General features: G+C 38.2%; 1 protein-coding gene and 1 long non-coding RNA gene across 6 annotated transcripts in view; both read right to left on the reverse strand.

The window, feature by feature from the left end:
• LOC135411521 (uncharacterized) overlaps positions 1–24,638 on the reverse strand; it is a 538,599-nt gene that overhangs the window by 131,157 nt on the left and 382,804 nt on the right. The window lies entirely within an intron of this gene.
• The window catches only part of RGS17 (regulator of G protein signaling 17), a 73,431-nt gene that overhangs the window by 15,108 nt on the left and 33,685 nt on the right, over positions 1–24,638 (reverse strand). For 4 of the 5 annotated variants that reach the window (XM_064649188.1, XM_064649187.1, XM_064649186.1 and 1 more), the window contains exon 2: positions 16,069–16,212. In XM_064649188.1, coding sequence (XP_064505258.1) covers positions 16,069–16,187 — 119 coding nt within the window. In that variant the 5' untranslated portion in view covers positions 16,188–16,212. Of the gene's footprint in view, positions 1–16,068; positions 16,234–24,638 lie in introns of those variants that run through there. The other variant, XM_064649184.1, reaches the window with a different exon arrangement.

Raw genomic sequence — 24,638 nt, forward strand, 5'->3', positions numbered from 1 at the left:
AAGAATTAAATTTTTTTGTTACAGATATAATAATATCCAGAATAAAAATAAATAATATCCAGAATAATTATTATGAGAAAAACTAGAGCTAGAATCATTATTTTTATGAAGAAGCGATGCCTTGTACTAGACATTTTCATAGGCTCAGGAAAAACTTGCACTATATTTTTCAGGGCCCTGGCTGTATCAGAGGGAAAGAGGATGCATCTCTTATCTGACCTCAGAGAATTCATGTCCTTGTAAGAATAACAGGACAGACTAAAGCTCTACAACTGTTGTAATAATATCAGTATATGCAAAATACAGAAATGCAGAGCAAATCTGTGGTATTACATGAATTCTAGAGTGGAGACTTGGGTAGACTCCTGGCTGTCTGCAAGACAAACATAAGTGATGTGCAGGTCATCCACAGAAAGACGTAAAACAGTAAGAATTGCAAACTTGGTATTCTCATATGTCTGAACTGGTAGTCTGTGAGAGACTTTGGAGGGAAAAGGTGGTCAAGAGCCTTTGAAATCACTTGCTTGATTGGCAGTGGATTGGAATCTGGTTAACTCAGTTAGTAGAACATAATAATTTTTGTTACAAAGAAGAAACAAAGATCAAAAAAATGTGAAGGATTTTTTGTTGTTGTTAGTCTCCATTCTAGTTTTTTAAGAAGATATGATTTTCAGATCTTTACTGGATTCAGTAAAGAAATGTAGGATGCAAAATTTTATACTGAAAATGAGTTAGAATTTTAATGAAAAATAGCAACATCCTACTCTGAGTAAAAAATTGTCTTGTGCTTAAAACTAAATGATGGAGATTGTGTTTAGCAGACTGACATAGGAAAGCAGTCTGTTGAGGGAAAGCCAACAATTACCATAAGGTTATAATCAGCCTACTTGGCAGTGTCTACTGAAACTATAAACTCCTTTCAAAAAGTCCAGGTACCTGTGGTGCTAAGTCTCCTGCGTGCCAGAGTTACATTTGCCTTAGGTGATAAGATGGTGCAAGAGGCATGTATAATCCAAACTGTTTTTAAGAGAAAAAAACAAACAAACCTGGACTCAGTTGTTTTAGAGTGAAAAAAATTGTTTGCAAGGAGAATTTATAAACTTGACATCTGATTCTGCAAGTCTTACCTCATGTAACTAAAAACCTCAAACAATTTTTATTTTTAATAATGCAAGTATTTGCAAGTTTACCATCCTGGAGGTTTTGTATTACAACTAAAACCTCTCCAATATTTCAAAGCTTCAAGTGAGGGAAGGAATGCAGAGTCACAAACCTCCTAGCTTTTCATTCAGCTTACACTGTGGTCTCATTACTTTGACCTGTAACTATAGAGGCTGCCATGATAAGTGGCCTTTTTTTTCTCACAGGTCACAAAAAGTAAAATAAAATGGAATAAATGATAAAAACAGATGCTTTGTATCTTCCAATGGCTGGAAAACATACAATTTCTTCCTTTCCAATTTTTTTTGGTGGTATTTTCCCCTTTGATTCAGTTTGCTGTGTTGTAGTGTGGTGTAGTTCATATTTTTTCCCTTTTTTCCATCTCTTTGTTTGAAGAGCATACAGCTGAGAAACAGTCTGTAAGAGATAGTTCAGCACTTGTATGTGCTGTGAACACAATGGAAAAGCTTAGTGTCTGCTCAGGATCCAGTAACAGTAAATGCAGGCAGACTTCTGGCTCCCATGTGCACATTTCTGCACACCATAACTTCTGTGAGCAAAGAAGGAGCTCAAGATGTAAATTTTCTGGTCTGATTTTTGCTACCCATGATGGATGCAGAAGCTGTTTCACAGCCACTTCCACTGGGGTTTTATGGAGAATATTGCTGACTGGAACTGAATTTCTGTTTTGCACAGATTTGACAGTTAAAATTAATTTACTTCTAAATTGGATTTCTAACAAAACAGCATTTGTGGAAAAGTTTAATGAAATTAATTAAATTTCATAATTGGTTTTGATGGTTTTAAAAATAATTACCATTACATTTTAAAATTAAATAATCAATTGTCTTGGTTTTATTCATTGTTAGTTACCATTATTCTAACTAGTCTTTTGTGAGTAATTCTAGTTAGGGTAATAAAACAATAGCTTTAAATGAAATATTGTGCTGAGCTTCTTAAAGTTAAAATACATTTTTTCATAGGAGATGTTTTTTTTCCAGTAGGCTTTCTAATTAGAAGGAAAGAGATTTTCTGTTAAGAAAACAGCTCACTGGAAAATCCAGCAACTATAATTCTTAACTTCATGATATGTATTTATTAGAGCCTCATCTCTCAGAGTCCTGCAAACACCACCTCCACCTTTCACTCATAATGAGATTTATACTAAGAACTGTGGAGAGAAGCATGAAAAGCAATGCTTTACACATAAAAATCCTAAAGCACAGTAAAAACTGCATTTGTTTTTTGTATTTGAAGTATACTCACTTCCCTAAAACAGTCTTGAGATTTCTAGAAGAGTAGCATTGATGGTATGGCTGTGGAGTATGTGGACACTGGAATAAAGGGATGCAGTCAAACTTCTTGTGCCTATACACGAGTATCTTGGCCTGTTCACTGCTGTATTTCTGACACCGATGCTGTAGCAGCAACCCAGGAGTGACTGAAAGAATCACTGCCAATTCTCCTGTCTTTGTGCTATAGTGCTCCTCTTGCAGTGCTATTTAGACTTTTCTGTTGAAGGAGTAGCTTTTAGCCCTGTGAGATATTTAAGTGTTCAGAAGGAAATACACTTAAAAATATTATGGATTAATGGGGACCTTCCTTTCTTCTTTGTGAAAACCTGGACTAAGTTCTGTGAGTACTTTTTTTTAAAGGCTTATGATAAGGCCAGCTCATCCATGTTCAGAGTTGTGAACTCCCCCATGAAAAATAAGGAACTACTCAGTTCACGAGAGATTGTATCTTTCTGCCATACTTTGAAGGTGGGGGAGAGTGGCTTCAATTTCCTTCTGCTTTTCTATTGTAGTGCTTTCTTACTACTGTGTTGGATTCAGCGTAATTGGTCAGTCATTACAGATTCAACTATAAGCCATAAAAGAAAAAGGAGATTGGTGGAAATCAGGTTTATGATATCTGGAGCACCTCAGACTATTAAGGTCTAGTCAGTTAAGATGTTTAGCTCTGTCCCGATAGTCTTATGTTGTGCTAGTCCTCAGCTTGAGAATTAAACCCAAGTGATCTACTGCTTAAAAGTATAATCATCTCTCTGTTAATGGGAAGTCTTGGCCAAGATTTTGGAGTTTATGTAAGATCATTATGTAAGGTTATTAAATTGCATCCCACATGCCACCGTGAAGGTAGATCATCCTTACTGAAATATGAATGCTAAACTAAAGTAAGTCATAGAGGGATGTGCTTGGTAAAGCATGTACTTAAAAAGGTTTTAGCGAATCTGCAGTGTTTCACTCTCTTCCCTTTCCTGTGTATTTAATGATTTAAAATGGAATAGATCTAAAATCTGGTAACCTTTCTCTTCATAAGGGACAATCAGATTAACAGTCTCTTTCTAAAGCCATGAAGTTATATTCTCCTGCTGTATTTTCCATAGAAGTTGAATTCAGCATACGTTTGGCTGACAAGTTGTCAAATTTGTCCAAACACTACATTTTCCTTTGGGACATCATGAATAATTAGAAAGCAAAGCCTTGTCGAATCAGAAATCCACAAGTCAATACATCTTCCATCATAGATTGCTACTTGCAATGTGATCTTTGATGTATATTTTATACTGATTCTTTCTTCTTTTAGAACATGTTTAGAAGCGTATTCGTAGTGGAAAAGCTAACCTGCTGGAAAGCCCTTGAGAAAAGCAACATTCTTCTAAGATGCCCACAGATATATCCAGAACTGTTTTGCAAACATTTAAGATCTGAATTCAGTCTTTGCCAAGCTGAACACAGAATCACACAAATACAGAATCACAGAATGGCTGAGGCTGGAAGGGACAGAGGAGGTCATTTTGTCCACACTGCGCCCACATGCCCCTGTCCCACTCAAGGCAGAGCCACCTGGAGAAGGCTGCCTGGGATTGTGTCCAGACGGCTTTTGAATATCTCCAAGGATGGAGAGTCCACAGCCTCTCTGGGCAACCTGTGATGGTACTCACTAACCTTCTATGCTGGTTTCTGGGCAGGATAGATTTGAATTTTCCATAGTAGCTGTGAGGGGGTCCAGCCTGGAGCTGGAGGGGCATATCTAGGTTGTTATTCTATACCGCTCACAACATCTCCAGGGGGCGGAAGTAAGAACTCTCGCATCTGGGAAGAAGGTGGGTGTGGCTGCCAGTCCTGGGCAAGGGTGGTGGGTGTAGAGTCCATCTGCCACTGTTCATTTTCTTGGCTTAGTGAGCATTTTGCATGTAAATCATCCTCTCTTTAGTACACTGTTGTTATTAGTGTTTTTGCTGTTACTGTTTGTTTTCTTTCCTCACTGCTGTTTCCAGTAAATTGTTCTTATATCAACCCATAATCTCTGCCTTTGGTATCTCCCATGGGAGTGGGGAGGGGAGTGGTTTGTGGTTTTCTTTCTAGTGGAAGTACTAAACTGAGGAATACCACTCCTAAGCCAGGACATCTTCACACTTACAAAAGTGTTTCCTGATATTCAGAGGGAACCTCCTGTGTTACAGCTTGTGCCCCTTGCCCCTGGTCCTGTCACTGGGCACCACTGAAAAGAGCCTGGCTCCATCTTCTTTGCTCACTCCCTTCTGGTGTTTATACATATTGATAAGACCCCCCGAGCCTTCTTTTCTCCAGGTGGAACAGTGTCAGCTCTCTCAGCCTTTCCTCAGAGGACAGGTGCTCCAGTCCCCCAATCATTTTAGGGGCCCTTTGCTGTACTCTTCCAGCATATCCAGGACTCTTGCAATGAAGAGTGCAGAACTGGACATAGTGCTCCAGGGGCCACTAGTACCACAAACACCACATTTACTGCAATCATATTTAAAAAGAGACTGCAATTGAGGAATATTTGGGGGAGGCTACTTAAAAAATGCAATTATATTTACATTAAAGGATGACTCAAGGGTGAAGGAGAGAACTGTGGTCTCAAGGTCAACGCAGGCTAAACGTTATGTGAAAGGAGACTTAATGGGCAGCTTTGCTGAACTTGTTTTCTTCCTCTGTTCTTGTGCAACTGATTTCAACTACCTAGCTACAGATATTGCAGCTCAGCAGGCGTTCAGAGGCAGATGGAAATTACCAGTGTGTACTGTACTTGAACTTCTGAAATAAAGGACAGCATCTCCCTCAAACTTAGACTACCACTGAGCAAAAGTTGTAACTGTTCAAGAGTGGAAGGAACTAGTGATTTAAAGCAATCTGGCTTTCCTAAGCTCTTTCTTGCCTGTATCTTGTCTTTCTGAAAATCTGTAAGAAAATACACTTTCTGCTGGATTCTACTTTAAAGAGATTATACTGCTTTTACATAATGATAGCCACAACAGAAGCAATTACAACTTTTAGAAACTTTTAATCCTTTCTAGGCTATTTTTTTTGAGATTTTTGTTCTAAGATATGGAATGTAATTTCTGTATAGGTAAGAAATTCATGGGTTGCCAAAGTTTGCTTGCCAATGATTTCTAGGTACTCTAGCTTTGTTTCATTACTATATCATTGGTTTCTGCTTTAGGCAATATGCAACTCAAGGATTAATTTCTCTTGTCAGGTCACCCAACAGATCACTAGTCTGGCTGCCATCTTCATTCCTTCATTTAGAATAATATTACCATTCATATTCCATCTTGTATGATGAATACATTTAATTACTAGACACTCTGCAGTGTCCTTACTCCTGGCTACAGCTATTTCGCAAGCAATTCCTTCACATATTTGAGACAATTAAAAGTGGCAGTTCTGTAGTGTTCAAAGAAATGTAAATTGTATTCCTTGAAAGGGTAGCTAGATGAATAAAAGCCCTCCAAATCACTAGCAAGCAAGTCTAATGGTATCAATTAATTCTCATAAATGAGCCTAGTCTTAGTTTCTGTAGTGGCTTTTTTTATTATTCTTACTTTTCAGAAATCAAAAGAGCAGCAACAGTAAAGAAGTGAGCCTGCATAGAGTCATTCCTTTGATTCCACAGAATTGGATGTAGTTTCCAAATGGGAAGAGATGCCTGGAAACATTCATACTAAATTCACATTTTTCTTTTTCATAAGGTGTTCTGAAGTTCTCCAGTTAAAGAGTGTTTTAGGAATTTGTAAAGGATAATTCCTACCATGATGTTTATGAACACTATATTTCGTGAAATTAGCCTGGAGCAAACTAGTTTATGTTTACCCACATCACAGTCAAGTAAGATGGGGGATCTTCCACTTAACATTTGTCCAGATGACAAACAGGTTTGAGAACCTCTGTGCCAGTCTGTGTATATTACAGATATCTGTTTTGTTGGTGCTCGTTTCTAGACTCTCTGTCAGACAAGGCCCTCAGCTGGGAAGCACTTTCAACATGCGTGGCAACAAGAACTGAAGATATACATTCCTTCATAATGGGTGCTCAGCATCTGCCAGTATCAGGCCTTCAATCAGGCACTTCAGAAGAACCAGTTGACATCTAGACAAATATAAGTGCTATGGAATTACTAAGGGTGACTAGACAAGATTTGTGTGTCCTTTGCCTTTCTTCCTCGCATAACGAATATCTGACCCACTTTTCTAGTGAGAGGATCTCCACCTTGTAAGTGTTACCTACTAGGGGTCCAGGCTCATTTCCATGAAGCATTCTCTCATTTTTTTCTCTTATAAGCAGCAGACATTTATTCCTCTTTTAACTGACATTTTAAACCGATTTGGAATTATACATGGTTAAAAAATAAACCAAAGTAAAATGGAAATTCTGCTGCTAACAGACTTTAGTAGCCTAATTTTTTTCCCATTTGTTTTGGAACTACAAACTGCATTTATTCTTGCAGATAAAATGGTCTGGGAGAATTTTCTGGTCCTGAGGTTGACTGGCACCATGTAGCCAGTCCATGAAAGCCCATACCCCAAATCCAGGCTTTCTGCACCTGCAAGAGGCCATTGCCTGAGACTGTGCACTTTGGCAATGGCCTAATTTCTGCCAGGGAGTTAACATTTCCTAACAATTTAACTGTACAGGCTGACTGCAGACCATATTAGACCCTTGCCATGCTTAATTTACTGGTATAGACACAGCCAGTGTGCTTAATTTGGATAAGGGTATTTTGTTGTTGTTTTTGCATATGAAATATTTAAGTTTTTATTATTCCACAATGAATAAAGTTCAGAGGCTTTTCCAGGCCACCTTGGCACCTTTAAAATGTTGCCATCTATCAACATGCCTAACTTCAGCTTATATTTTGATCTCAGACCCATTTTGACCTTTCACATACTTCTCCATTTCTGCAGTTTTCCATGGACTCCTGAGTTAATGCATCTTTGTGTAAATATCTAATTGCAAATTTGTAATAAGAAAACACAAAAACAGCCTAAACTCTATCAGGGGAGATTTCAAGGGCTCCAAACTCCTAATATCTGAAAATCACAGCATAAGCTGGGCACAGGCATTCTCAGCACTCCTGATTTTTTTTTTTTCTTTTTTTCCACAGCAACAGTCAAGCTGTGTGCTGGTGACAGATAACCTGTCATGACATTATGAATCTTCCTTCAGCCACTGTTCCACAGACACCAAGTTGAATAGCATTTTGGCATAGGCAGGTGGGATATTGGTATGAGGGGTGAGGGAGAGCCAAGATGCTGATGCTCTGAAGCAATCCATCTCTTAAAGAGCCTCAGAGGAGGCACCAAGCTGCTTTTACCCAGTGGAAGTGATTCTGCCACTGCTTTCTCTCCCTCTAGTCTCCGCAAGAGCAGCTGTCCCTGAATACACTCTTGTGTGCTGTGCCAGGACAGAATCAAGATCCTTTTCTGAAGTTAACTAGATTTAGCCTGCTATCTCCTTCTAAGGAGCTACTGTCAGTATCTTTTGCAGCACTGAGTTAGAATAAGCCTTGTGTAATCCCAAATCCCCTCTGAGCATGTATTTATTCTTCAATTTAGAAGGATTGCAGTTCTGGATATTTTTTTTCACTGTAATTTTCTTTACAGAATTGTTTGCTTGAAATAGGACTATTTTCTGCAGTTAGACTGATGAGGTTTTTGTATCTTAGTAGTATTACACACAAAAGAATCTATGCATTTCATTTGTAAATCTTCAGAAACATTTATTTAAAATTTGCTAATCTATTATGTTTACAATCTACTCATCCTCTAACCTGCCTGTGTTATCACAGATGGGTAAAAATGTCAGTAAACACATGAGCCTCCATCTGTTCCTCAAAATGAAATGAACTTTCAAAGTTTAAATTATTAAGAATAAAATCCTGATACTAGGAAAGCTTGGCCCAGAAAGCCCAGGCCTGGTTTTGATGTTAATGGGGATTCTACCACTGCTTTGTGATCACTGTTAACAGACCAGCTGCATACGAAACTGTTGCTCTGCTCTTTGCCTTAGCCTTCTATTTTTATTATTTTATTATGGGGAGAAACAAGTTTACCTCATACCTTTGAAAATAGAAACATTTATGAGTTTACATGGAGTTAGACTCAGTTTATGGTGTTAAGGTTTTTCAGACCAGGGTTCTTGGTTGGAAATTAATTAAAAGTTAATTATATATGCTGAACATCTGTGTAGTGTCTTGTGCATCTCTGTGCTTTCACCATGAATTCACAGCAAACCAGCAGCGCCTTAGTGACTAGCCCTTTGCATCACTAGCCAAAATAAATGCAGTGTGTAGCTTACAGCTTCCTCCTAGAGATTTTGATTTACTTTACATGTCCTGCAAAGCAATGGCCTGCACCAAAGCTGGTTCTGCACAACAAATGGCCTGTGGAAACCCCTTGCTGCTGTGGGAGCTGGTGGCTCACAGTTCTTGCCCCTGCTCCAAGGCTGTGCAAGAGCTTGTGCTTCCATAGGAATTTGGAGGTAGGTAGCAGGAGGCTGAGAAGAAGAAAGGAGGAAGATATAAGGTGGTTCATGAGCTTGGATATAGGGATTTCTTGGCTGCTTTTTGATAAGGGGAGGTGAGATATATTTGATTAATTTAGAACAGTGACCAAGGAAGGCTCTCATGAGATTTAACAGGTTAACTTAGAGCTTCCTTCAGTTGTTTTTACATTAAATTTTGTTTTCTATAAATTTTATTTCAAAAGTCCTTTTGGTTTGCCAGGAACATTGTTTTCCTGCATTCATATCTTACTCCTTGGAAGCAGATGAAGGAAAATTATTAATTAGCAGCAGTTAGTATACCTGTGAGCTCATCTAGCATACCTTTACACCTTGTGTCATCATTTATGTAGAAGATATGTGCTTCCCCTCTTTTGAAAGGTAGTGTTTCACATCTGCTTCACAGGGAGGTGCAGGAAGTGGTCAAAGGTGCCTTTACTCACCACTTCTGGAGCTCTGGGATAAGCTGCATGTTGAATCATATACGAGGTATATTTGTGTTCTGGCTCAAGGAGAGAAGATTTCCAGGAATTTTTAGGCTAACACTGACAATCTGACCCAGTGTCACAGAAGGGCACAAGCCCGGAGGTTGGCAGGTCAGCCTGTGATGCCCTTGAAGAGTTGTGTAAACAAGCATGCACAGAGCCACCTGTCCCCAGCCTGCCCTGAGAACCTAAACTTCCATGAATTCCCAACAAAATCACTTGCCCTGTCTTAATTGTAAAGAAGAATGAGCCTATTAAATATCATACACATTAGGAAGACATGCTTCTCTGCTAGGATTTCTTTTTCACTTTATAGGTCATCCTTTTCTTTTGCTTGAAAGGGAAAAGAAATGCTTTATTTGGGTATTATTTAATAAGTACTATTAACTTACAGAAGAATGAAAAAAATACTGGAGAACCTATTTAATTTTAGAGTGTCTTCTGCTTATTTTTCCAAATGCTGAGAATTTCAATTTTTTATTTTAAGTAGTCCAGGGAACATTGAGATGTCCATTTCTGAGGACTAGGTATTTAGATCCTTAGCCCATACTTCACTCCATGGTGTATTCCAGTGACAAGAAGAATGTCTGCCAGCTTTCTCTCATGGACTCATCACTGAGGATATGTGGACTTAAAGACAAGGTGATTTAAGACTGATTTTCAGGAATATCACATTCAGTAGCTTGTGTGACAGGTCAGATAACAGATTTTATCCAGCTTTAAATACTACCAATTGGATGAACTGGTGCTCCTTTCCTAAGAAAGCACCAGTGCTGCCTATCACACTGTGATGATGGAGATGATACTGTCCCATAGACACACAAAGCATGAGTTCCTGTGCTAGCTAAGCCTACTATACCTCAGAATAAATTATTCTCCAGGAAGGAGTGGGAGTGTTTTCATCTTTGACCTCTGGAACAGCAAATGATAAAAATATAAAGATGTCTTGTGAATTTTTAAAGTATAAAAAGGCTCAGAATGGAACATCTTTTCCTGTTAAATATTTTTAAAAATATCACCGATTTCAATAAAATAGAGTACGGTACCCTGTAGTTCGGTATTCTGCACTAGAGTACATTAATTCTTGATGCACTTTCCACACTTGATTTTTCTCAGGTGTGATGTTTTGAAAAAGTAAAACACAGAGAATTGAGTACCTCTGTTTCAAATGTGTTGTCCTATGTGTTCAGGGAGGAAAAGAAGAATTAAAAATAAAACTAAAACCCCAAATATATTTTTCAAAATCAGCACTTTTGTTCCAAAGATAAGGATTTTATTTTCTTGTTAAAAGCTTAAACAAAATCCATATCCTTCTTCCCATGCCTGTCTGCAGCAGAACCTTTAGACTAGAAGCAGACTAGAGGTGGGCTGGTACAAAAAAGTCAGCCAGGTTCCAGCATTTTGTTATTCACATATTTCAGAATATGTGGCTATAATTCATCGCATTAAATTGTTTTTTTTTCCCATAATTTCTTTGCCTCCCTCTTCCCCAGACTTTCTACCATAGTTAAATAAGATAAAGCAGCCATGACTATGGCCCCTAGAGATTATCTTGTGTAGACTCATGCAAAGCTTAGACACAATTTTTCAATAGCAAACTAACATTGAATATGCCAGGAAAAATTTATTCCTCTCAAAGTACTAGAGTGGTGGGAAGTGCAAAAATAAAAAGTGGGGGGTTTTTTTGTTTTTTTTTTTCATTGTGCATTCCATGCACACTCTGTTTGTTATCAGTAAGATAACGTTGTAGAGAAAAGAATTAATGTAATTTAAACCTTTCCTTAGAACTGTTTCTGTCATCTCATATTCATGGCACCAGTGACAGAAACATCTTCTAGTAGGCCCAAGTAAATTGCTAAACCCATGCAAGGAAAATGTTCCTGTTAATAAAGAAAAAATATTTGTGTAAGGAGGTCATCAGGAAGAAGTTTCAGACATAAACTCACAGCAGTCATAGACAAGTTATAAGAACTGGAGGAGAGAGGTTTCTTGCCAAGAGTAACTCTTGTTCATTGCCAAGATGGCACATACCTTATCTTCCCTGGCATCTCTTGTATATGTTAAACTCTCTTCCACAAGTCTTAAGCAGTTGTTTTAATGGTTCCCTTTCAGGTAAAGGTTCGCTCATTTAAATCAAGCTACAAGGAAAGTTAAGCGATCATCTTCACTTATCCCCTGGAAGCCTTTTCATGTCCCCCAGACTGCCATACTGCTAAGGTCTCTTGCAGGGTAGATGTTAGATCCCTTGTGAGCCTTCTGTGTATAGTAAAAGCAGAGGGATTATTTGGCATCAGTGTCCCACCGTTTTCAGATTCACTGAGCACCTTATGAAAGGAAGAAAGGATAAAAAGATATGTCTCCTGCTTTGGGTGGGAGACAAAGGAGGAAGCAATATAAATTTGGCAGAAAAGTCAACCTCCTTGTGCTAGCATCTGGAGAGTTTTTTGAAGAATGTGATTTACAATTGTTTGCAAGAGAACAACTGGCTTCATGTCTGCTCAGGAAGCTGGAGTAATGGATTGCTAAATAAGGTTGGGGAGGTGAAATAGCAGGCTTACTACTCTTACCTTGCTAAGCTGAGCTCAAAACTATAAAGTCACAGTTCTAAATACACTGGAGCAACTCTCTGGAGAAAGTATAATTGAGGAAATTATAAACTGTCACGTTAGGAGTCTTACTGCAAATTTTGCAACTCTTAGGCTACTCAAGTCTTTGAAACTATACCTAGTAAGGAAGCACTCTCTTCTGTCCTCCATTGGAATGGAGTTTTGCAGAAAATTAAGACACAGGATTAGATTCAGTCCAGGACCTTGGCTACTTGACTGGTACTTAACTGTTAGCTTCTTTAATAAGGCAGTCTTCCTGAAGTGAGTGCCTAAGGTCTATATTTGGTCACTGAAGAGAGGAAGGTCCTATAGAAGATCTTCACAAGGATATATTATCTGCTTCTGGTGTAAGTGGACAAGTTTTTCCTGCTGGGAACTTCCAAAGCACTTTATTTTCTCCACTGAGGAGGACTGCTTCCTTCACTACTGATGCTCAGAAATAAGTTCAGAACTTAAGCTAGCTGGGCAATGTCCTGAGCATACCTATTAAAATAAAATGGCCATCTTAATAATCCTGTTTATCTCCATCTTTTCCAGTCTGAGCAAACCTTGGTAATCAGTATTGCTTTGTCCTTGTAAATTGAGCAATTTGCTGTCCTAACAATTATCAGTGCCAATAGATGTACCGGGTCTGGCTGGGATGGAGTTAATTTCCTTCATAGCAATCCATATGATGCTATGTTTAGGATTTGTGACCAAAACAGTTGGTAACACATCAATGTTTTAGCAGCTACTGGGCTGTGTTTGCACAGCGCTAAGGTTTTCTCAGTTTCTCATATTGCCTTGACAGCGAGCGGGCTGGGGGTGCACGAGAAGCTGGGAGGGGATGGAGCTGGGACAGCTGACTGCAACTGACCAAAGGGATATTCCACACCATGTGACATTGTGCTCAGCAATGAAATGACATGTAATTACATGCTTTCTCTAGTTCCAGAGGTCTTAGTATTTGAGTAACATGAATTTCTCAAGAGATACCTGTCTGGAACTGTTGCTGGATTGATTAGTGATCAAGACAATGCTTTAACTGTCAAAAATATTTTTAGAACTCTAATGATTTGTGTGGATATATGAACTATTGAACTAACTCTTCAAACAGGAAAAAGTGAAAATTTCTTACTAAAACCTGCACATTTCTATGAATGGTGAGGAAGTTGAGGCAATAAGGGGTTAGTGATGTAAGAGCCATCCTCAGTCACACACACAGCTGGAAAAGCAGAAGAAAATTCTTCTAATCTTCATATTGACAGTTAAAGCACTGTCTTCATCACTAATCATGTAATTACATTAGGTCCAGAGAACTTGTTACAATTGTTGATTAGGATTTCCTATTACAGAGAACTAACCTAGAGAATTAACTAGCTAGAATCCTCTATATATGAGAGAATAATAAAGTTTGCTACATTTTTTTTAATTCATTTTGTAGTTTTTAGAGTACACAACTGAGGCAAGAACAGTAATCTGTACTCTACCTGCACAGTTCAAATTTACTAAATGAATTTGGCACTACAACTAATGACTTCATCTCAAGTGAGATTATAAAGCATGTCATACAGCTTTTTTCAAAGTTTTGTCCCATCTCTCCTCTAATGGAGTTTACACTGCCAAATCATAGAAGATACAGCTGAAAAAGTTGTATTACCTTTTCTAGCTTTTTGATTTTTTGCAAGTGATGTAACTATCCCCTTTGACCAGTTCTTTGACTTAATTCCAGAAACTAGCTTAAATTGACAGGATTTTTTCCATGCTCAGTTTAATCTACTTTACAAAAAAAAAAAAAAACTTAAACCCTGAAAAACCTGAAAGACAGCAAAAACAATTACTAAAGCAGATGAAGATATATGTCATGTTTTAAACCAGCAATTGCTCTAATTTAGATTTATTATGCATAAGCTGTTCTCCATTCTAAGGAGTGGAGGCACTCCATGTATCACAAAGCTCATAAAACTTCAAAATATAGTTGTTAAATAAGATTTCTCGAGCTACAGCATGCTTACAAAATAAAACCAGTTGTCTTTAGGTTTTAGAAATTTGACTGATACTTTCATGGCTATTCATATTCTAGTATGCAAGGCAAAAGCCAACCCTAGCTATACATGCACAATGATGAGCTTTATTTCCATTCAGGAAGGAGATGTAGTCAGGGTGGAAAGTTCTATGAAAACATCTTTGGGGTTGTTAAAAAGCAAGCAGAGTGCTAGGAATTAGTAATAAAAGTCAAAAGCAAACACAAAACATGGTGCATCCATGTCTTGACTACTGCAAGATCTAGTCACAGACTTCAGACAGGAGATAGGGGAATAGGAGAGATACAGAGAGACATGAGGTAGGTGGGTATATAGGACAGATAATGATAAATCATGGTCTGGGTCAGTTTCTGTATCACAGAGATTAAAATAGAGAAGACTATGAAAGAAAAAAACAGCTGATGGGAGATATGAGAGAGCTCTATAAAATCTTGACCATCCTGGGAACAATTAGTCACTGTTGTTCACAATCATAAGAACAAGGAGGCATCAAATGAAAGTAGTATCTAGTAGAGTAAAACAAATAAAAGGGAGTAATACTTCATGGAGTGCACAGGCCTGTTGTAGAATTTATTGCTACAGGAAATCCTAGGTGCCAAAAGTTTAGATGAGGTCAAGAAGTTACTTCTGAAAATGGTTTGACAAATTAATGGAAGTTCAATCAAGGGCTATAAACCACACTGGTTAGAAATGGACTCTGGGCCAGAAATTCCCTAAGCTGCAGAGTACCAGAAGTTGTGAGGAGTTTTGCTGTGGGTAGGTTGAAGACGTGCATGTCTACTTGTTTTATCCTTTCTTTGTGGCATCCAATAAAGGTCACTTCCTGAAATAGGATACTGAGCTAAATGAACCTCTGGCCTGTTAAAGTATCACTAATCTTACATTGTGCCCTTGTCCCACAGCAGAGTAATGGCAAAACATTCTCTACTTCCTATTTAATACACTTCCACCTCTTTTGCAATATGGATTGAACATATTGCAAAGTAACTTAGTGAAAGCATGAGCTCTTTCTCATCCTTGCTCCAAATATCCTCTGCCTCTGGATGAAACTGGAAGTAACAGCCAAGGCAGGAACACCCTGCTACTGCTTCCAGGATGTGGCGTCCTGGAAAAAAGCTGCCCCATTTTGTACCTTGTGCATAAATGCTGGTATGTATTTTAAAATATTCTGGGGCAAATAGCCTCAGATTTTAGACTGGGGCCAGATGGCTGATTCAAGTGAAAATAACACAGATACACAGAAGAATGAGCAGTCCAGAAAAACTGAACTGTCTAGGCAATAGGATGCACAGGCTCTGAACAGTACTGCATGTCTGTAACTTTGCATTTCAATATTGTGTTCATAAAAGTAAGAAATAAAGACCTGATGCATCTCAAGAGACTGAGAATTTAAAGCTATTTTTGAAACTGACTTTAAATTTTTGACATTTCAAGTGAACTCTTTGTTTAAGAAGGGACAAGCAGCCACAATCTTTGAGCCTATTTTTTCTTCCACTAAAATTATGCTACACCATTTTAAAGTGGAATTTAAGGCTTGTATTTTCAGATTTATGGAAAATGTATTATTCAATAACTAAGTAGTATAACAGGATACCACATATTCACATTTATGACCATCTCCTTTTTATCCTTCTGAATGCAGAGAACTGCAATATCAAAAGTACAAGCAGAAAAAAAATATTTTGATGCAAACTATAAAATATTCAGTATCAAGTCTCTCATTCACACATAGGAATTTTACAACTGAAATTTCCTCATTCACTTATGGCTTAAGTAGGGTAAACATAGCTTGAACTTACTATTCTTTCCTTTTCCCCCTCAGAAGATGTCCAACCAAATTTGGGAATTTTTAAATCAAATTTTTAAGTAAAAAGTTAAATTGTGCCTCCTCTCCCACAAGTTTGCATGTTCCCAGTGCTTCACAGTTTCCATTCTCATTGTTTACCTGTGGTGGATATGAAACCAAATATACTACAGGACATACCATGAACAGCTGCAGCAACAGCACCAACAAAAGCAACATGTGTTGTTGGGCCTTTGGTTTCCAGGTGCTTGAGACACAGCTGATGTTCCTTCATTTTGTGACTGCTGCCTCTTTCTCATTTCAGCTACTTCAGTGCCCAAGTGGCTATAAGAACACAGACATAAGAGATGTACAGAATTACTACAGACCGTCATAAACGACATTCACATTTCTACAGCAATCTCTGATTCAGCTGATTTTTACAGCTCATGGCAACAAAAGCACATGACCATCAACTGAGCTGGCCAAGTAATAGTTCTACTGTGCTAAAGGCAGCTTCCAAAAGACCACATTTTAGTGAACACACTACTGTGTTGTTGAATCACGCCTATTCTTAACGCTTTGGCTGGGCTCAAAGGGCTGTTTATTATCACTGTTTTGAACAGCAAGGCACACAGCTTGTGTAGCACTTGGGAAAGACCGAGTTGTTCCTTACCATAAGACTATCACAGCTCTTTCCATTCTACTAAAAATACAGTGGGATGACTTTAAACATGAGCTGGAAACTGATCTTTTTTACTTTTTTACTTCTTTAGTCAGTGCTGGACCAAAGAAATTAATGTAAGTGATATTATATAGGCACTAATAGCTGTCTGTTAAGAGCCAAGATTGTTATAAGTGTCATAACTGAGAGGCTTGCTACTTCTTTGTAAATAAAATGAATGATAAATATGTATGTCTAAAATGCTTCTCCAACTTTGAGACAATTTTCTTGTCACAGATTTTCTCTTGCTCACTGCCAGTTTTTTCTATGTTTTATTAGGCCAAGATATTTTTCTTTCCGGTGACTGGAAGTAGTATACCATGCATTATCTAATTTTCAAAAGAAGTTAAAGATTTATTGCTAAGTTATGTTATTTAGGGAGGTTTAGATATCAGGATCCTTCTAATGGTTCACATATTTGTACAACAACTATAAGTTTCCCAGAGTAATGGCTAGTACAAACACATAAATTAGAACAAATTTAGTACTTTTGCCTTTGAAAAAGGAGAGGAGCCTGGTTTAAAACAGAAGTGGGTAGAAAACGGTCTGGTGTGAGCAGCATGCTCTGTGCTCCACACCTCCAGGGCATCCTGCTACAGCCGGGAGTGCTGGGGAAAGGCAAACTTGGTTGATTTGCCACCTGGGTACACCATGCACAGACAAACAAGGGATGTGCCACTCCACCTACATGCATTCAGGCAGCAGCTGTGAGAGTTTGCATTTACATGGTTGCTAAAACTCCTCAAGATTTTATTCTGTAATAGTGTCCTTCTAGACAGCTTTCACACAGCACGTAGCAAGGATACTAAGCCCCAGAACTCGAACTCATGCTTCAAAACTCAAGGTTGGTGGTTATTTCAGCTTAGTGCTGAAATTACTACTTTTCCCATTTACACTGTCATTGAGCAGAATCAAGTAATTTTTGGAGTGTTTGGTCAAATCAAACAATGAAGAACCATTTAACTATCCATGGTGGGTGCACCTGCTTATGCTATTGATACTACTTATGGTTTATAGCTGCTCTTACAGATTAAAATGACACACAAAAAACCCCCCACACCTTTTTTTCTTATCAGATGTAAACCTGTGTTGTTAACAAGGGATACTCTGACATAATTGGAAAACTGCCCATATTTTTACAACAGATTGGAAATAAGGAAAATGTGTTGCAGCATAATATGTAGCTCAGAGAGTGAGTGACAGTATGGAGTCACTTTCTCCAAATTACAGTACTGAACTTCTGCTGACTGTGCATGATGCAGTTAAATTATTTCATAGATAGCTGTGTCATGCCTGTGAATGATATTTGCTTCAGCAAGTGCAATGACTGCAAAGAAACAAAAGAACATTTGTTTCTTTTAATCAAGAAAGAGATTCTAGAAATATCTGTATAACCAAAAAAACACAATGAAATTTATTAGTTTCAGAAATGAGTCAAATTACCCATATTTAGGTATTTGTTGGGCTGTAAGCCCATTCATTCCACCCACATACCTGAAGTGAAGCGTTTTTTACACAGTTTTAGCTATATATTACAAATATACTATGGCTAGAATCTGTTGCACTATAAATAAAGGGGCCAGGATGAAAGTTATCCATTCAGACATGATGATGACAGTTGCTGACTTTGCTGTAGTTTCACAATAAGTTTAACACACCACAAGATGCTCCTGCCTCTGAAATACATACCTCTCTCCCTTTTCTCCTGCCCAGCTCACAGTCATTCATTCCCTCACCTGAGCTGTCCCCTTCTCTATGTTTGCAGTAGCGTTTGAGGAAGTACTTGGTGAATTGAATAAAAGAATAGGCATGATTTAAATTTAATCCAGAGGAGAAAGGAAAAAAAAAAATTAACTTGCTTCAAGTCCCTGTCTCGTTCACCTTGGGAAGATGTGACCACTTGGACTACAGCAAGGGAAGAAACAGTACATCAGGCAGGTAAGGAGAGTATGGGGACCACTTTCTTCCATTCTTGCTCATGCCATCAGCACATGATAGTGAAACAGATGGGAGTTGTGCAGCTGCAGAAAGGTAAAATCTGCAAATGCAATTCCCAACACACAGCACACGACAGAGGGGGTCAGAGTCAGAAGTGGCTTTTCACAGGAATGGTTCACATCCTCAATCTTGCCCAGCAACTCAACCACTGAAAATTCTCCAGCATTCATCTTGTGGACTGCCACGGCCAACTGTTTCAGAGGTTTTTAAGTCTGGCAGGACAGAGTTGTGAGGAAACATGACTCTTCATTGTAGAGCATTTCAGGAGAAATGGTTTCCTCCAAGGCTGCTCAGAGCACACAGGTTAGCCAGTCTTTAGAGTGGGACTGCTTGTTTTGCAATGCTGACTGCTCTGGAGTATGGGAAGGGACAGAATCCATCCCCTTTCTGACCATGCATTATTTAGAAAAGGAAGAGAGAAGTCCTTGATTGCATGTACAGTTATACTTATCTCTTTAAGTTGTATTTGAAAAAGAAAGAAAGATAGAAAAGAATCAGAGAATCAGAGAATGGCCTGGGTTGGAAGGGATCTTAAACATCATCTCGTTCCAATCCCCCTGACATGGACAGGAACACCTTTCACTAGACCAGGTTGCTCAATGCCCATTCAACTTAGTCTTGAACAACATCAGCGATAGGTCATCCAGAACTTCTCTGGGCAACCTGTTCCAGTGCCTCACTACCCTCACAGTACAGAATTTTTTCCCTAAGATTTGAGCAACTCCCCCAAATCCTGTATATACATCCAAGGAGAGTTTGCATTCTACCTCTAGTATAGTATCTATGATAAAGCATTAATTACAATGCCAGCAAAGTGCTGCAGTGGAGTATATTTTGAAACTAGTTGTAAACATGGATACTGTATACTAGGACTATCCTTAGCTTCCAAGCATAATGAGGAAAGATCTTACTGGCACAGTGGGAATAAGTTGTATTTACTCCATTTCAGGTTCTGTCCTTTCCACAGTTGACGTTGGTGTTCCCCCTAAACCTTGCTGTATCTCACAATGCAAATGTTGATTTCACTTGGCATGACTGATGCACTGATCAATAAAAGCATGAGGCTGAAAATCCAAGCAATGGGACAGCGTTCTCAGTGAATGCACATGTTCACTCCACTGGCTTAACCACTCGCTGAAGTCAAAGTTATCAGCACTGTTCTTCTGTTTGCTTTACATTCTCTCAGACAGCTTCTAAGCTGAAGTCTATAAGAAATGTGAAAAATCCACCCTGTGATGCAAAGCTATAATACGTTTACTGAGGATGAAGTAGGATGGCTGGAAACTTCAGTCTCATGCTTATTTTGGTTAGATTTCATGTTTCATGTTTTATTTGCAAATACCAGGTGTCATCTATGCAAAACAGTAATTGATTCCATTAGATTGTTTAGGTTGCAGAAGCAGGAATATCTTAATGCTTGGCTATACTTAGAGCATGAACTGTAGACACAGGGTTTATATTTGGTGCCTTGGTTCCAGGCACGAAAAAGAAATTTAGAATCTTTAATTCAGCAAGTAAATGATGAGATGAATTATTTTTCTGTACTTGAGTGTAAAAGTTAGTACATAATTGTGAAGGAGTAGAATGTTGTGAACTGATATTGAGTAGACCATCTAGGATACTACAAATAGTATGTACTGTCTCCAAGATTTCAGTTTGCCTTTTAGCTTTTTCATCATTTTCATTCTTCCTGACACCCTCTAGCTTGGCAAAAATGCTGGGTGGTGAAGGTGGGCCTTTGTCAAAAGGAACAGTTTTTCTCCTTGGTTCTCTATATATGGTCTTTCAGACTGTCACATCACAGGTATCAGTTCCTTCTGTCAGTTTTGCATCTAGTTCTTTGCCTCCATTTGGCATGGTTTACTAACAGTTTTATGATATCCATTTGTGCTGATGGGAAATAGGAATAGTATTCCAGCTTGCTTGTCTGACTCTTTCTCTTGGGGGTGGGTAGATATTATGGCCCTTTGAGCAATCCCATAATCACGAAGGACTTCATTTCACAGAACATCTGCTGTCCCTTCTCTGCAGCTGAGGAAAGGAACCCAGGAGTACCACAACTGTTTATTTTACCAGTTATGAGACAGGTAGCTCTTATAAGCCGCAGGGCAAGAAAGTCTGTGCAATCCTGTGTTTATCTTCAATCTTGTAGTGCTAGAAGAATATGATAACTAAAAACTCCTCTATTTCAAGTAAGGCTTCCTGTCAGTTTTGGAAATGATGGCACAAGGATCTATTTCTTTGTTCAGACAATCACCATTTATTCCCCTGGGTTCTTGGGGATAATTATTACAGAATCCCCTTGGGTACAGAGCACTGTCTTGGGAAGAGAGCTCAAAAGAAGTAACTCACAGAAGAATCATTTGGTTTATTACCTGGGCAGCCCTATTGAATACAGACTTCAGTCCTTTCAAATTCCATACAGTATCTCTACAAGATGAAAAGAAGGTAATTTCTGAAGGGTTGCACCTCCCTGCCTCTCCATCTCCTGCAGGACTTGTGCTAGGTTTTATCTAGGGTTTAGAGTGTTTTCCCTAGAAATTCCCAAGGAGCTGGACATAGCAAAAAACTGCTGCATCATTTCAATCATTTCATTTGATGTCTATCTTCTGATAAAGCAAGAGTAAGCTTTTTTTTTTCCCCCTTCTTTTTTTCCCCCCTAGCCTCAAAAGCCTGTTATTACAGTACTGCAAGTTATCAGAACTTTTGGCACTGTCCCATCCAGCTCTCGCTGCTCATTTTGGAGCTTCTCCTTGCACATGACCCTCCTGTAGGCATTTTTGTTCCCCTGTCAGGATTGTGAAGGCGTTCTCTGAAGAAGCTCATGCACTATGAAGTCAGCAAAACATCCTGAAACTACACTGGGGATTGAGAATTTTTTTATCATATCTTCTGGAACCATTATCTAATGGCTGTTTTGAAACAGAGATTATATAAGGGTGCAGATAAACACACACCATTCTATACAGCAAGGAAGTGGCATTTTGTCTTTTGTTGGAGATAGGACAAATAATGGCTTAGATTTCAGGACAGAAGTGGTGCAGAATCAGCTAGAGCAATCCATCTTTTTTTGAACTTCTGAAATAGGCAAGAAAGTTCACCTTGCATCAGAAAGGTGCAGTCAATGACTTAAGGATATAGAGGGTCATTTACTCTACAGGCAAGAAACTTAGCACTTAAAATATTTTTTTTTTTTTTTTTTGGTGATCTATCACATCAGTTCTTCCACATTACTTCTTTTGACTTTGACAATAAAGGACCAAAACCTTACATAAATTCATACCTTATACCAGCTTATTTCAGCCCTGGATGTGACTCTATAAATCTCTTAACCATACTTGATGTTTTCACTGTCTTAACTGGCATACATTTGGCACATGGATTTCTAACAAGAATTGTTTTTAAGTTTGGGGATTTTGAAAGCCTTCAAGCCCTAAGTACTAAGGTAGACACTATTCATTTAAGATCCCATCCAGGCTTCACTGTAAGAACCAAAATGCACACTGTGGAAAGCTTTGTATATTGTGGATTCCAGACTTTCAACTACCATTTTGGATTTCCCACATATTTGGAAAATGTCAACATTCATAAGAACAGTTACATTGGCACTTCCTTTAATTTTTTTAATGAGTTGTGTGGGCATAACTGGAGTGATCTTTACAAGAATTTGATTGGTTGCTTGGGTTTTAGTTTCCTAAAACAGTCAATGGGAGAGTGACAGAGACAACTCTGAAATACTGTTAGGTTATTTTTTCAGTCGGGTGCCTTATTGAATTTTTAATATACAAACCTCTTTTTAGCTTGAAATACTAAGCAGAAACCCTCAGAGAATGTGACTATGAGATGTTTAATGATCTGTGATATGCTATCTGTTTTAAATCTACAGTGTGATATGCTGTATGTCATAAATCCATAGTTTTTTAAAGAACAGACACACTAGATTAACAGAAGCATGCAACACAGTCTGGATGCAGCTGCCAGTTAAAGAATCTCACAGATGCATGTGCTGCACTTGCAATGCAAAGATAGCCCTAACACAACATTGATTTTTTATTTGTGCTGTCTTCATTCATCTGGAGGAGTGTTTAAAAGGTACCACAAGCTAAATGAAGATGGACCACAAGATATCTCTGAGCTAAAAAGATTTCCATACACTCCTTACAACGCTGAGTGAGTAGTGAAATCAAAACAGCAGAACCATGGGCACCCTTTTAAGTGCTGCTGACTGCTTATACAGCCATCATAGAGCAATGGCACTCATACTAGTCACTCTGCACGAGAGAAAGCACGACATGGGCACATTCCTTTTTGCCACAGAGTCCTGAAAGCCACTCAGTACTTCACAAATAAATTTGTATACAGTAATAGAGAAGAAGAAGTCTACCAAAAGAGGTGTAATTCTGTTACCCTGGGCTCCATTTACTTATTTAAATGTAACTGTAGTCTATCACAGAACAATCAGAAGCTATTGCCAACAATGAAACCTTACCTGTACCTTAATTGATTTAAATATAGTCTACATGGAAAATTGCAATTAATTGAAGCAGTATGGGAAGTTTGAAATGTTTGCATTTTAAGAATTTGTGTTTTGGAAGGCAAGATCAATACACAAGGCACTTTCTAAAAACTATTCTGGTTAACAGTAGTCATGTCAGAAGGTGAATTATAACTCAAATTTTAACAGATTTGCTTTTCTGGGTTCTTCAAAAACTTTACTTTGCACCATGTCTAGGTTAAAAAAAATTGTGAGGAGTAAGAAGGTCTGAATCAAGACAGAAGTTGACACACGTATTTGTAACTAGAACTTCATATCGCATACCCCATGCTGATGTGCCATATAGGCCAGTACACAGATTCTGTGTCTTACATGCTAAATTCAGCCCAGAAAAGGCATGCATATATTATAGTTTTTAATTTTAAAAGCTTAGCTGCTACATCAAGCTGTATGAACTGTTGATTTTAACTCTGATGGTCCCATACTGATTACCAAGGCAGAACCATGGAGCAAATGTCTTTCTCTTCGGTAGCTTGCAGTGTCCAAGACACCGCACAGCCCCCTTGCTGTCATTCTTCTTGTATTAATGGCAGGCCATCTTCAGATAGTAACTCTTGAAATTGTAAGTTTCGTATACTTGTTGGCTCAGAGAACAGGTTATTGCACCTACTGAATTTTGCTTTCAGAGAACTGAAGACTTGAGCATCTACAGTAAAACATCTTGCTCTTCTATTAGTTACTGCAACTCAGCAAAAAATCTGAAGACGTGCAGCACTGCTACATTACAGACATCTTTATCTTGTCAGGTCTTTTGATCTGGAGATGCCTGACTCTTTCTAAAGTCTTCCAAAACAAGCTCTGAGAAGGTCATAAAGTGGACATTTTATCCATTATAGAATTGAAATAAAAAGAAATTTTGTGGACTACTAGCAGAAAATATTTGGACATTAAGTGTTTTATTTAGGGTAGAACACTGCTATGCAAATATTCATTTAAATTGAAATTGTGCAATTTGGCTGAACACTATAAAATCCTTGTCTTTTTTACAGTAATATTCTTTTTATGACTTTACCAGACAGCTTCTGTACTCATAAAGGATGTCTGAGATTTCTTTTTATTATTTTATGGTGAACTTGGTATCCTGAGGAAACCTTGCTTAAATCTTTGCATCATCAAATAGATAGGAATTTGTACTTATGAATCAGACATTACTGCTCAGTAACAAAACGTTAAGCCTGACAGTAATGCATTATTGAAAAGATGGCTGCATGTGGTTTTTAAGAAGCTGCACTAAAATTATGATTAGGAGCACTTTACTGTCTTCAGGAACATTTTATAAAAAAGCACAATGTAAAACTCCTCAGGAAACCTTTTATCTTTTTTTAAGCATATTGTTTTTATTGGTAAGTGTTTGAAAAACACCTGAGAATGCTGTTTTACACTACATCTATATACCTATTCATTGCGGCCAGGATGGCTTCCACTGACTTAAGACACATGAAGCCACTACAGTTTAGAAAGCTGAAAAGATACTTTCCTCACAGTGGGGAAACA

Source organism: Pseudopipra pipra, chromosome 3 (assembly GCF_036250125.1).
Source record: "Pseudopipra pipra isolate bDixPip1 chromosome 3, bDixPip1.hap1, whole genome shotgun sequence".
Lineage (NCBI taxonomy): Eukaryota > Metazoa > Chordata > Aves > Passeriformes > Pipridae > Pseudopipra > Pseudopipra pipra.